Below are 14,194 nucleotides of genomic sequence, written 5' to 3' on the forward strand. Positions count from 1 at the left end.
GTGGTACGTGGAGGTAGAAGGTGGGAAAAAAGGTTTTTTTTTTGGTTTTTGGTTGTTGATTGTCAAGAGAGACTTTTAATGAGAGCTGGAAAGTCAGTTTTCTAAAAAATTCGAGCAAAAATCAGACTATTGAAGATCAGGGGATTTTAGAAAGCTGTTTCCTTCCGGAACAGAAGTTACTGAGTGTAATACCGAGTGCTACCAGCAATTGTACCGTCTAGTCCACGTTATGACATCGATAACCGAGGAGGCCTCCCGGGTGTTACCGAGGTACAGCCTTTGCAGTTAAAAATCCACCTCAACGGAAAAGAAGAAGATTGGTCAACTGACGGTTTATTTTGGACAATTTGGACTCTTTGACGAAGAGTATTAGTTGTAAGTAATTTTTTGTATTAAATACATTTGTAGTTTCAATGATATATTTAGAAGCAGGATTTTTAGGTAGAAAGTAAGTTAGATAGGTTTAGTTATTTACCTTAAAAATAACTTGGCATCCCTATAATAGAATTTTTATTCAAGCTTATTTATTTAAATTTTCTTTATTTACTAGAATATTAGAATGAATGGTCAGGGTGAATCTGATGCCAGTTATGATGATATTATCATGCAACTAGGAGGTGAGGGAGATTTGAGTAAATCTCATCTTCAGGATGATAATAATCATGACATCAGATTCATTTATGTCTTTTGAATGATAACGATTCAAGGGAATTACACATTTATCGGTGATTTTCGAGTTGTATATCGTCGATGTATTTTCGGTTATCAAAAAGGGGAATTAATTTAAAAAAAATTGTGTCTGCAAAATAAGATTGTAACTAAGCAATTTAGCGAAAATTGACAATGTTTCTTCATTATATCATTACTAATGCATTTCATGCATACGAATTAGCGTTGAAACAAAGATTAAGTTCAGAATAACGACATTTGAGTTCAATTTCCGTGAAATATTTTATTTTGAGTAATAATCAGACAAGTTTTATATTTTAAACCCAAACAAACTAATTCAAGAAGTGTGTGACATTTTTTACTTCCCTCATGATAATAGTTAAGCTATTTAGAGAGAATATAAAATAATTTCCATTATCAAACAAAGCCCACATATTGACTGATGCAAGTCTTCCAATGAAACAAACCAAATTGCATTATCAGAAACAGTATTAGAATTATTTAAATATTGATATCACAGAGGGTTGCCACATCTGTCAACATGCGTCACTTGTTTCTTTTAAGATAACAGGTGTTTTCACTTGACAGGTACTAACTTGGTTACTATGCCAACTAGAAGGTTCGTTCAAACGTCAAAGTGTATCACCTGATTTTGACTTTCTTTTATCTAAATTCAATTTTCTTTCGAAAATTACAAATATACTTGTTATATATAATTACTAAATATATTGGAAATGTCACAATTTGGCAGCTCCTAACTTGGTTATTTTGACAGCTAGAAGGTTCGTTCAACCGTTAAAATGTAGCACTATACGGTGTGTCCCAAATTGGTTACAATGTTGCCAAATTAACCTAAGTTTTCCTAAATAACATTAGCAGGGTTAGGTTAGGTTAACTTTGAGCATCGAAAAAATTGTTGCAACGTTGCCAAATTGTTTTTTTTTGTCAGGTCAAAATTCCGTTAACAGTACGACTGTAGTTTCAAACTGTCTTTCTGACAGTTCAAACTTCGGCACCGTTTTTCTCCCTGACTGTACCAAATTTGTTAGTGTTTTTTTAGGTTATGGAATAGGAAATTTAACGAGGATTCCAAAAATGTTCTTAAAACAGTCGTTTTCTTACTCCAAGTGGGTTTTACAGACGATTTTGTCCCTGACTGTTCTTTCAAACTGTCTTTCTGAAAGTTCAAATTTCGGCACCGTTTTTCTTCCTGACTGTACCGAATTTTTTAATGTTTTTTTAGGTTATGGAATAGGAAATTTAACGAGGATTCCAAAAATGTACTTAAAACAGTCGTTTTCTTGCTCCAAGTGGGTTTTACAGACAATTTTGTCCCTGACTGTTCTTTCAAACTGTCTTTCTGAAAGTTCAAACTTCGGCACCGTTTTTCTCCCTGACTGTACCGAATTTTTTAATGTTTTTTTAGGTTATGGAATAGGAAATTTAACGAGGATTCCAAAAATGTACTTAAAACAGTCGTTTTCTTACTCCAAGTGGGTTTTACAGACGATTTTGTCCCTGACTGTTCTTTCAAACTGTCTTTCTGACAGTTCAAACTTCGGCACCGTTTTTCTCCCTGACTGTACCGAATTTTTTAGTGTTTTTTTAGGTTATGGAATAGGAAATTTAACGAGGATTCCAAAAATGTTCTTAAAACAGTCGTTTTCTTACTCCAAGTGGGTTTTACAGACGATTTTGTCCCTGACTGTTCTTTCAAACTGTCTTTCTGACAGTTCAAATTTCGGCACCGTTTTTCTCCCTGACTGTACCAAATTTGTTAGTGTTTTTTTAGGTTATGGAATAGGAAATTTAACGAGGATTCCAAAAATGTTCTTAAAACAGTCGTTTTCTTACTCCAAGTGGGTTTTACAGACGATTTTGTCCCTGACTGTTCTTTCAAACTGTCTGACAGTTCAAACTTCGGCACCGTTTTTCTCCCGGACTGTACCGAATTTTTTAGTGTTTTTTTAGGTTATGGAATAGGAAATTTAACGAGGATTCCAAAAATGTACTTAAAACAGTCGTTTTCTTGCTCCAAGTGGGTTTTACAGACGATTTTGTCCCTGACTGTTCTTTCAAACTGTCTTTCTGACAGTTCAAACTTTGGCACCGTTTTTCTCCCTGACTGTACCAAATTTTTTAGTGTTTTTTTAGGTTATGGAATAGGAAATTTAACGAGGATTCCAAAAATGTACTTAAAACAGTCGTTTTCTTACTCCAAGTGGGTTTTACAGACGATTTTGTCCCTGACTGTTCTTTCAAACTGTCTTTCTGAAAGTTCAAACTTCGGCCCCGTTTTTCTCCCTGACTCTACCAAATTTTTTAGTGTTTTTTTAGGTTATGGAATATAAAATTTAACCAGGATTCCAAAAATGTACTTATAACACTCATTTTCTTGCTCCAAATGGGTTTTACAGACGATTTTGTCCCTGACTGTTCTTTCAAACTGTCTTTTTGAAAGTTCAAACTTCGGCACCATTTTTCTCCCTGACTGTACCGAATTTTTTAATGTTTTTTTAGGTTATGGAATAGAAAATTTAACCAGGATTCCAAAAATGTTCTTAAAACAGTCGTTTTCTTGCTCCAAGTGGGTTTTACAGACGATTTTGTCCCTGACTGTTCTTTCAAACTGTCTTTCTGACAGTTCAAATTTCGGCACCGTTTTTCTCCCTGACTGTACCAAATTTGTTAGTGTTTTTTTAGGTTATGGAATAGGAAATTTAACGAGGATTCCAAAAATGTTCTTAAAACAGTCGTTTTCTTACTCCAAGTGGGTTTTACAGACAATTTTGTCCCTGACTGTTCTTTCAAACTGTCTTTCTGAAAGTTCAAACTTCGGCCCCGTTTTTCTCCCTGACTCTACCAAATTTTTTAGTGTTTTTTTAGGTTATGGAATATAAAATTTAACCAGGATTCCAAAAATGTACTTATAACACTCATTTTCTTGCTCCAAATGGGTTTTACAGACGATTTTGTCCCTGACTGTTCTTTCAAACTGTCTTTTTGAAAGTTCAAACTTCGGCACCATTTTTCTCCCTGACTGTACCGAATTTTTTAATGTTTTTTTAGGTTATGGAATAGAAAATTTAACCAGGATTCCAAAAATGTTCTTAAAACAGTCGTTTTCTTGCTCCAAGTGGGTTTTACAGACGATTTTGTCCCTGACTGTTCTTTCAAACTGTCTTTCTGACAGTTCAAATTTCGGCACCGTTTTTCTCCCTGACTGTACCAAATTTGTTAGTGTTTTTTTAGGTTATGGAATAGGAAATTTAACGAGGATTCCAAAAATGTTCTTAAAACAGTCGTTTTCTTACTCCAAGTGGGTTTTACAGACAATTTTGTCCCTGACTGTTCTTTCAAACTGTCTTTCTGAAAGTTCAAACTTCGGCACCGTTTTTCTCCCTGACTGTACCGAATTTTTTAATGTTTTATTAGGTTATGGAATAGGAAATTTAACCAGGATTCCAAAAATGTTCTTAAAACAGTCGTTTTCTTGCTCCAAATGGGTTTTACAGACGATTTTGTCCTTGATTGTTCTTTCAAACTGTCTTTCTGAAAGTTCAAACTTCGGCACCGTTTTTCTCCCTGACTGTACCGAATTTTTTAATGTTTTATTAGGTTATGGAATAGGAAATTTAACCAGGATTCCAAAAATGTTCTTAAAACAGTCGTTTTCTTGCTCCAAATGGGTTTTACAGACGATTTTGTCCTTGATTGTTCTTTCAAACTGTCTTTCTGAAAGTTCAAACTTCGGCACCGTTTTTCTCCCTGACTGTACCGAATTTTTTAATGTTTTATTAGGTTATGGAATAGGAAATTTAACCAGGATTCCAAAAATGTTCTTAAAACAGTCGTTTTCTTGCTCCAAATGGGTTTTACAGACGATTTTGTCCTTGATTGTTCTTTCAAACTGTCTTTCTGAAAGTTCAAACTTCGGCACCGTTTTTCTCCCTGACTGTACCGAAGTTTTTAATGTTTTTTTAGGTTATGGAATAGAAAATTTAACCAGGATTCCAAAAATGTTCTTAAAACAGTCGTTTTCTTGCTCCAAGTGGGTTTTACAGACAATTTTGTCCCTGACTGTTCTTTCAAACTGTCTTTCTGACAGTTCAAAATTCGGCCCGTTTTTCTCCCTGACTGTACCGAATTTTTTAATGTTTTTTTAGGTTATGGAATAGGAAATTTAACGAGGATTCCAAAAATGTACTTAAAACAGTCGTTTTCTTACTCCAAGTGGGTTTTACAGACGATTTTGTCCCTGACTGTTCTTTCAAACTGTCTTTCTGACAGTTCAAACTTCGGCACCGTTTTTCTCCCGGACTGTACCGAATTTTTTAGTGTTTTTTTAGGTTATGGAATAGGAAATTTAACGAGGATTCCAAAAATGTTCTTAAAACAGTCGTTTTCTTGCTCCAAGTGGGTTTTACAGACAATTTTGTCCCTGACTGTTCTTTCAAACTGTCTTTCTGACAGTTCAAACTTCGGCACCGTTTTTCTCCCGGACTGTACCGAATTTTTTAATGTTTTTTTAAGTTATGGAATAGGAAATTTAACGAGGATTCCAAAAATGTACTTAAAACACTTATTTTTGGTCAAAATATCGCTTGCTTTAATTACGCTATCGTGACGTCAAATTTGCTCTATCGCGCAGCCTGACAACTCGAGTCCTATCAATTGTTGACACAATACTGAAATAGAACGAACTTACCTTTTCTGTACCGTTTGAACTCGTCCACATAGTACTGGATCAGATCGATCACATTAGGAAAGGCGGGCATAACGTTATACAAGTGCGGCTGCGCCTCCAGCCTGAAGTAGCCGTTCACGTAGTGCAACCGAACCGACGTGGGGCCCCTTTCAGTTTGAACACTTAGGGAGAAAAGGAACTTGGGATTGCTGGACGTCCTCACCAGGAAGGTACCAACCTGTAGAAATGGCAAGTTAGTGGGTTGCTAATCAAATTGGTTTGTTTAGTAACATACTTTGGTGTCTTTTAACATGTCGTGAGACTCCTCAAAAGTGGTGCCCTCGTAGTACCAGCCTGATTGGTGAAGAGCCCGAACGATATCTCGTAAGTGTTGCAGCTCGGCCTCTTGACTGGTGGTGTGGGGGGTGGGCAGAAGCTGCAGGGGCGGTTTGGGGGGAAAACCAAACGCGAGCGATACGCTCGGTGAAACCTACGGACGACAAATAGATTAGAAACGTTCGAATCCTGGATTCTACAAACAGTCAGTCGCATACTAACCTCGGGGGTTTGGGGGGAAAGACATGGATTCGGAAAAATCGGCGCTTGTTGGCCGACTATTCCACCTCCGGTTAAAGAAAACGACCTCCGGTCGCAACACGCGAATTGGTGTTTGCACTTGGGACATACTGTGCTTTGGCTACAGCTTTGCATGTCTCGCGGCATCCATGCCCTCGATAAATCAGTCTGAAAACAAAAATAAAACTATTTTCAGCTGTGGAATCGTACAATCGATTCAGATAATACACCTTATCTACATATAAATATGTAATAAAGCTAAGAACTTCTGGGTAGCACTGTTACGTTGAGATAATGACGCTAGTATCGTGGAGAAAACACCGGAAATATCTGTGATAATAATTAAGTAGTACACGAAACTTGAGATAATTTTTATTGTTAAAAGCAGCACAGGTCGACCTTAAAACCATTGTTTCGAAACGACAATTTCAACGTTTCTCGTCATTAATTCCTGAATCGAGGTGAAATTAAATTCACCAGATTCCTAGTAATACCAAATTATCATTAGTTGTATCCGGTTACAGCATTACCATAAATGTTGCCAAATTTATCATCATCATCAAATTATGCTTTTGTAATTTAATTGTTGTGATACAGTTTTAGAGCCAATTTTCTACCATTTGTTGGTCGCATTTGAAGAGTGATTACTTGAACCCCATTCAAAACTTATCAATAAATAGGATACTATTTTAATTGTTCAGGTCAGGTGACTGCTATAAATCAGTCTTTTTTCTCGTTAGAGGCATGACGCCAAATTTTGGACACCCTGTATAAGCAGCAATACAAAAAAGTGTTTAAATAGGCTAGTTCTGAACTGAAAAAAAATTCCATAACCCATGTAGATTAAACCAGCTCAGAAAACCGTCCTTTTGGTTAATAAACCCTAAATATCTGAGAAACGGTAACAATTTTGGGTCACCGGGTAGCTCTAAGTATGCACAAAAAATATACAGGGTGTCCCCCATTTAAAATTTTCAACTTCTACCACATGGAACGCAAACCTGTCATTTTCAAAACAGTCCTCTAGTTTGGTTCTGGTTGTTAGGCAAATTTTGCCATTTTAGAGGCATTTTGATATCACATGGTTTTTGGAAGATAATTTAGCTAGGCAGTCACGTGACCACTGTCAGGAAGAAAATTGGTGTCAAAGTTTGAACTGCCAGAAACACAGTTTAAAGGGACAAAATTGCCTATAGAACCCCCTTGAAGTGAGACATTGACTGTTTTAATCACTTTTTTGAAATCTTGATTAAATTTCCTATCCAATTAGGCACTCCAATGAAATGTCAAGTACAGCTGATTGAAACTTTTGGAAGGGCAAACACGGCCATTAAAACACACTTTCTTATGAATTTGGCAGGCATTTTATGAAATATCAACTCAAAGTCTTTAGAAAATTGCAAAAATTTAAGCTAAAACTCTATGTATTCACCAGAAAATGTGTTTTAATGGCCGTGTTTGCCCTTCCAAAAGTTTAAATCAGCTGTTTCTGACATTTCATTGGAGTGCCTAATAACCTGAAAAAACACCTCAGAATTAAAAAAAAAAAGTTGGAATCATTAATTAAGGATTTTCATCGATGTATAATGAAGAAAATTGTGATTTTCCCGCATATCTTCATTCCGTCTCAACTTTACTGTTAAATAAGTCAAAAATCCTGGATAGACCAATGTAGACGATCCAAATGTGTTACTGTAAAAATAATTTCATTGAGTCATTTTGTCATTTGTGTTAAAAATGTCACATGTCACAATGCTTAATGTTAATTTTAGCAGTTAAAACTTGCAATGTCATGTAATGTATTAAAAAGGGAATTTCGATGAATGTAAAGTGAAATTACAATTTGTTTTAATGTTCAAAATAAAAGTTTAACTAGTTTGACTTGAAATCAGTTTTTCCACTTATCACCGTCTAAACAATCCAATACTAAAGACATCAGTAAACCAGGTCCGGTAAGTTAATTTAAAATTATTAAACACAGTGGAAGTGGAATTACCCATAACTAATGAATGATTCAGTGTTCGCTATTGTTTATTAATATGTTAACTTCTGTGAATATTTTCACGCAAAAGTGAAATCGGCAATTAAACGCGACACGCAATCTTGACCTTTACGGTAGTCAACTTTCTATACAGCTTGGTGCACGGCTGGTTGTCCACCACGACTGAATGAAGGACTGTGTATAAAATTACACAAGGTTTTCGTGGAAAAAATTTTCTCGATATATTTACCGGAACTCTATTAAGTCCACTATTTTTGTCGGTTAATTACATACAAAGTAATTGAGGTCGTTCAAGTTACTATCGCTTTAAATTGACCGAGTTTGGGTTCAAATCCCGCAAACGCGTTATCTTCCAGTTCCAAACTCTGTTAACACAATTTAGTACTCGGAATGGGTATGGCTTTAAGGGGGAGATAAAAAAAAATCCTATTTCCAAGAGGATATAAAAGCCATTCGGGGAAATGGGGCTGAAAATATACTATTTCGCACGACCTTCCAAGAAATGTTTTTAAAAGTATATTATAAAGGTCTTTGGAATTGACACCTGGCAGAGTAGGTTAGGGGAAGGGTCCTTTTTTTTGGGGGATGGTCATAATTATATGAATGCTCCTAGTCCTGGGATGGTTATAAAAAACAACGTTAATGAAAAATGATATTACTATTATAGTTTATTTAAATCTACTCTAAATCAGCAAATTGGAAAAGATAATTTTTTTAATTTTCAGTTTGTCAAGAAACATAAAAAGAGTCTCACCTTTATTAAAATATCCAGCTTGACAGCGGGAAACAACTAAAACTAGAAACTAATATCACAGAACTGGCCAGTGGCATATCACAGAAACCATAGATAGGTTGACCCGAAGGAACTTTCACCGTTGTCGCAATGTCTCGACAATGAATATGTAAGTTAACTTCTATTCACAGTCTTCTTGAGGGCAATATTACGTATGCCTAAAGTCCAACTTTTCCAGGTGAGCGAACCGCTTACGGAAAACTGGCAGTTTGTTCGTCCACACTATCGGCACCAAACTTTTAAAAACCATTATTTCGCGACGTTCTGATTGGTTGAACGAGCACGGCAGCTGCCGATCACACTCATCCACCACACTGAACAAAACCCAAACTAAAACTCACGATATCACGAACTCGCTCGACTGTACTGTAGAGAGAAGGAACTTTATCGAATGCGCGTTGGTTTGAAAATGAGCAGTTTCGTACACGACTCTCGATACTTAACAACTAAAAAGGAACTATGGTGAGGACTTCTCGGTAATCGTGGTGTGTTTAAGTAACAGGCTGATTGTTGTCGAGAGCGGTTCGGCTAAAAATGACACCACCAGTTTCGTAGTAGTCTCGACCTTCCAGTTCCAACACTGACCTAGGCGATGGATGTGTCGCTTGCCAAATTACAATCATATCAGGGATTTTCAATTTACGTGCCGAAATCAAAACTTCCAGCTAGAATTACACACACAAACAAACAAGTTGAAGCGTCATAACAAGATGGTGACTGTATCTGACAACAGTTTGTAGGAGATCAGATTGAAAATTTCCCTTAAACTGTGTCCATTTATTCACTTTCATGGGACACAACTAATGAAATAATTGATGATAAAGAAGCTACGGTATTAAAGGTTGATCTCCTTATATGAAGTCTTGTCCAGTAACTGTTATGTGCTTTCAGATATTTTACAGTTCAGATGACTGTCACGTCATGTGTCAAATGACGTCACGTTTGCTCCAAGGATTCAATTCAATGTCGATTCCAAGAAAACAATATAGTATTTTAGCCACCCTGTATAAATTTGGATTGTTTCTAGCATCGAAGCATAAGCGTTGAAAGAACAGACATGACATCTACAAGGAATGAGAATAACCTAACCTATTCTGTAGCCTGTATTTTGCTTTATATGAGTTGTTTCAACTGAAACTTTGAAAATTCATCATAAATTCAGTTTTTACGTTAGAAACTTCATTTTTTCACACAATATAGCCCAAATTGTCTTCTTCTCGTCAGTTTAACGAATTTCAGCTGCTATAACTATTCGGAATTTGACATTGTTTGTCACGTGACATCGTTTTGTCAGTAAATAGATCAAGTGACACCAGTCCAGAATTACGTCAAAACATAGCAATTATTTGTAAAAGTCACCTCTGGCTGCATTATAATATTTTCAAATTAGCTTAAAGGGTGAGTTTTGTTTTGACTGTGAAATTTTGCATCTGAACAGTGACATTCAAATCTCAACTTAGCATCTAGCGGCAGTGATGGAATAATTGTCGTTCCTTGTCTATTAGTTGTGAACTAATCGAGACGGAATTTTGACGTGATTAACCACCAACTAGAAAGTCACTTTTAATGGCGGCGTTAGCAGTTTTCGTTTTATACACAAACGTATGCATATGCAGTAAAAAATATGTTTTTTTTTTAATTGTTTCGTGTAGTTGTTTGCAAGTTGTGAGTGAAAAATAAAAAAAAAGGTTCATTCCTGATCCAGATATGTATAGATAGAGCTTTTTTATACACAATAAAGTCCAGTCTAAACAAATTGGTTAGAACATTTGTTCTGGAAAATACAACAAACAGCAAACTAGTTTAAACACTGTTCAATGTAAGAAAATTTGTAAATCCTTGAAACTAGGTAAGCAAAACTGGTAAATGGTTCTTATGTTATTACCAAGAACATTCATTCAAAATTGTTTTTGTTACTCTCACATTGAAGGATGCTTTAAAATGTAACTCACATACCTGTGCATGTAACAAGTACCTAATAAGTTTACTGTACTAGAAAGCACTTGTACCTACCATTGAGTATGGTGTTGGAGTAAAATCATCCCACTTCAAAGTGTTCAACCACTGTTGAGTTAGATCCGGTTCTTTGTAAAGTAAAAAACTGACACCGTTGGGCTTTTTTGTGAATTGCTGTTACAATGTGGCTTGAAAAACTTATGAACGGCAGCAAACAAAAATAACTTACGCAAATAACCTCAAGTCTTGATTTTAAACCGTAAAAATTCATCTAATCCTCAAAATAACTCAATTTCCACAATACAAACAAACTCAAACTGTCATCACTATTTCCGCCATATTGGAATTTTTGACAGGCACCTTCTAGGCTTTCTAGTATAGTAGGCGGTGGATTAACGTATGTTCTTTAACCAATCGTTAAAATTCGGGGAAATTCGGTGTCCCCAACGCCATTTAAAATTCGTAATTTTGGTTGTTTGGCGTTTTGTTGACAGTTTCTTGAAACTTTTCCCCTTGCAACTTAAATTTATCGATTCGGTTATTATTTTGTGAGTGGTATTGGTTATTTTCATATTTTGATATTTTCGGTAATCGGTAACCGAAAATGTCTAAACAATTCAGTGAAGAGCGAACAGTGGCTGATAGATGTTTCATGTGACATACAGAGAGTTGCTGTTTACTTTACTTTGCAGGTTTACCATCAAGAAAATAACACACACAGTCCAGTAGCCTAATTCTTGAAAGCAGGGAACGAAATTTTCAAGAGAAGTGTTGATAGAATGTGTCAGAAGAAGCTGACAATGGTGGGTTCCTGTCACATTCTATAAAGATTTCTCTTGATAACTCCCTTCCCTCATTTCAAGAATAGGCACCCAGAATCACTACCAACACCAGCCTGCACTATTCAGATAAAGTATTTTGGCTTGTTTATATTTTGCTTTTTACCAATTTAACCTAACTCTCGTGAGTCTTGTCAAATCGGTAAACTACTGAAGCACTGTCAATGTCAATTGTCAAATCAATATATTTCTGTCCTTTGCTATCATTAAAAACACACTGATGCCATGTTGCCGAATGCTTCTATATCCGAATTTTACAATATGTCACGCTTAACGAAAACAAACATTTTAAATCACCGGAAATCTGGAATGCACCTTTGGAACTAATCTAGGACTTGAGTGAATTTCGAACTGACGTCACCATTTATTGCGTCACTGCCACTTGCAACAAGTTGTTATAAATTATTTCAAGATTTGACACTGTGTGTCCTACAGCAAATATGGTGGATATCCGTCAAGTCAGTCTCTTGTCAAAAACCCGTTTGTTTTGTGACACTTCATAGCCATTCAGCGTTGGCACATGTACATTAAATCAGTGCCAACAAAAATTTTTGTTCGACAACGTAAGACAGAAACACGCAAACGTTTGGTCCTAACATCAACCGTTTGCCTGCTAATGATAAATATTGTAGTCGTTCGCTTATGAGGTATGGCAACACTGCTTTGTAAATGTCATGTCAATTGCGGACTGACAGAGAAATGTCATTACTGTCATTGGGGGGGGGGATAGATTTTGATTTTAGAAAAATAACCACACTTATGAGTTTTACTGTTTTATGCAATTTCAATAATATTTGTTGCACTTGTGACCTTTCTGACTACGTGGGCAACAATGGAACATTAAAATTCCCGAAAGCGCATTAAATTCCATTTATCATCTCCACCAACAAAGACCAGTTTGTTACCGTAACTAAGCCGAAACTAGAAATACGTTTACTCGGGAATATACCTTATTGGAAACCGCAGATCAATTAGTCATTTTTAATGGCTGAAATATGTCCTAGAGAGCGCATTACAGGACTTCTGTGAATCGGTTTACATTCCGAGTTAATTACTTAAATTGTTTTTAGACGAGAATATTAAAACGCAAACAAACCGCTCCCATTTTTCAGTGTTTTTTTTCTATAAACATATTCACTGGTTCAACGGCGTGTGTGTATAAGAAACCGTATACACGGACCAGCCTTCTGGTTTCCTTTCATTCATTTCCAGTTATTTATACATTTCTAGGTTATTTCGTGTTTGCCGTCTCTTTTTACGTGATTTCAGCCTAACCAATCGCGCTAATGGTTATGTGGAAATAGCTTTACGACACGGAACGCGGCTAGAGATTAACTTCCGTGAAAATGTTAAGGCCCAGGCTACGAGAATCACTTTTATTTTAGTGTTTGTCGGTCTCCTCGATGGTTCTTCTGCGAACGCTCTGGGTCTTGTACAAACACATAACGGGGTTCTTGAAACCCGACCTCCAGGAACTATCTGAGTTCTGACGTTGACTATAATTACCCCCCATTTACCTCACAAATCAATACTAACCATTAGTTGTCCAAATAAGTCTTAGTTTTTGGTTGAAATTTGAAAAATGATAAACTTAATTGGTTATCTTCTAGGCAAAAATTATTTTTTTATTTGTGAGATAGTTCTATTAAAGCGAAATTGAAAAACGTGATAAAAACGCTAATCAGTAACATTAAGTTGGTTGTGCTGTTTGAAAAGTTGGCATTACTTGCAAGTAATTGGTAGATGGGGTTGATATTTTCTAATCATTTCTAAACTAAATGATTAGCAAGTAGTTTAACTGAACAATAAACTAAAATTCCACTAAACGTATCAATAAAGATTACTAAACGCCGGCGCCTATTCCAAAATTACATAACTCGTGTAACTCGGATATTTCAAAATTATTCATAGAAATGCTATACAGACAAAGATGAAGAAGCATGCATTAGTGATCATTGATTCACGTGACCACTTCATCAGAAAATCTCGTGACCAACTGTCAAATGACGTCCGATTTTGCCACTCTTGTCACTTACACAGCTATGCTTCATCATTGTCTAAAGCATTCTCTTCTTCTTCCCTCATCCTAGGATTTCCACCGGTTCAGCAAACTTAAATGGAATAAAACATCCTGTAATTTGATTTCAAAAGTTTTTATTTCATCTCAATGAGGTGAGTGATTTTCTAATGTTACTTCTTATGAAACAACCTGAAATTCAAGTTACAAATTTAGGTTACATATTTGTAACAACGTGTAAAGTTCGAATTTCAAATTTTTAATAATTCTGAAAAATCTTATCTGAATTTGATTTGATAAATGCGTCATCTGCCAGAATGATAACTTTTTTTCTCACAACAGTGTAAAGTTTGGTTAATAAACATTATTAATCATAGAAATACTTAATCATTTGGTGACATATTATGTACCCTAATTAGACATGAAGCGATCATGACCTCTTAGAGCAGATTAGAGTCTGGCAAATCTTATCTATTAGATTTTCGAGCTTAAAAGTAGTCTGTGATCCAAAAATAAGAATGAAATACATTATTATGGTAATTTACTTGCTTTAGTTTAAATTAACCGCCCTAGAGACAGTTTCAAGCATTGATTCTGACAATTTCAGTACAGTATTGACCAATCACGAACTACAAACAGTGCTGGCGCATGTTTG

General features: G+C 35.8%; 1 protein-coding gene and 1 long non-coding RNA gene across 8 annotated transcripts in view; one reads left to right on the top strand and one right to left on the bottom strand.

Annotated features, from left to right (window-relative positions):
* The window catches only part of LOC145737677 (suppressor of cytokine signaling 2-like), a 40,622-nt gene that overhangs the window by 1,570 nt on the left and 24,858 nt on the right, over positions 1-14,194 (bottom strand). For 4 of the 5 annotated variants that reach the window (XM_081992511.1, XM_081992480.1, XM_081992497.1 and 1 more), the window contains 3 exons: positions 5,915-6,100; positions 5,652-5,846; positions 5,378-5,594 (listed from right to left, as the gene is read on the bottom strand). In XM_081992511.1, coding sequence (XP_081848637.1) covers positions 5,378-5,594; positions 5,652-5,846; positions 5,915-6,079 — 577 coding nt within the window. In that variant the 5' untranslated portion in view covers positions 6,080-6,100. Of the gene's footprint in view, positions 1-5,377; positions 5,595-5,651; positions 5,847-5,914; positions 6,101-8,688; positions 8,831-14,194 lie in introns of those variants that run through there. The other variant, XM_081992506.1, reaches the window with a different exon arrangement.
* LOC145737933 (uncharacterized) lies at positions 361-9,904 on the top strand. 3 transcript variants are annotated; one of them, XR_014180527.1, is made up of 3 exons: positions 361-375; positions 8,660-9,559; positions 9,619-9,904. It is a non-coding gene; the product is annotated as an uncharacterized LOC145737933 (long non-coding RNA). The 3 variants fall into 3 exon arrangements; XR_014180528.1 differs by lacking the exon at positions 361-375 and adding an exon at positions 7,711-7,884 and having other exon boundaries at positions 8,660-9,568; XR_014180526.1 differs by lacking the exon at positions 361-375 and adding an exon at positions 7,711-7,884.

Source organism: Ips typographus, linkage group LG1 (genome assembly GCF_016097725.1).
Source record: "Ips typographus isolate SLU linkage group LG1, UJ_Ityp_2.0, whole genome shotgun sequence".
Classification (NCBI taxonomy): Eukaryota; Metazoa; Arthropoda; class Insecta; order Coleoptera; family Curculionidae; genus Ips; species Ips typographus.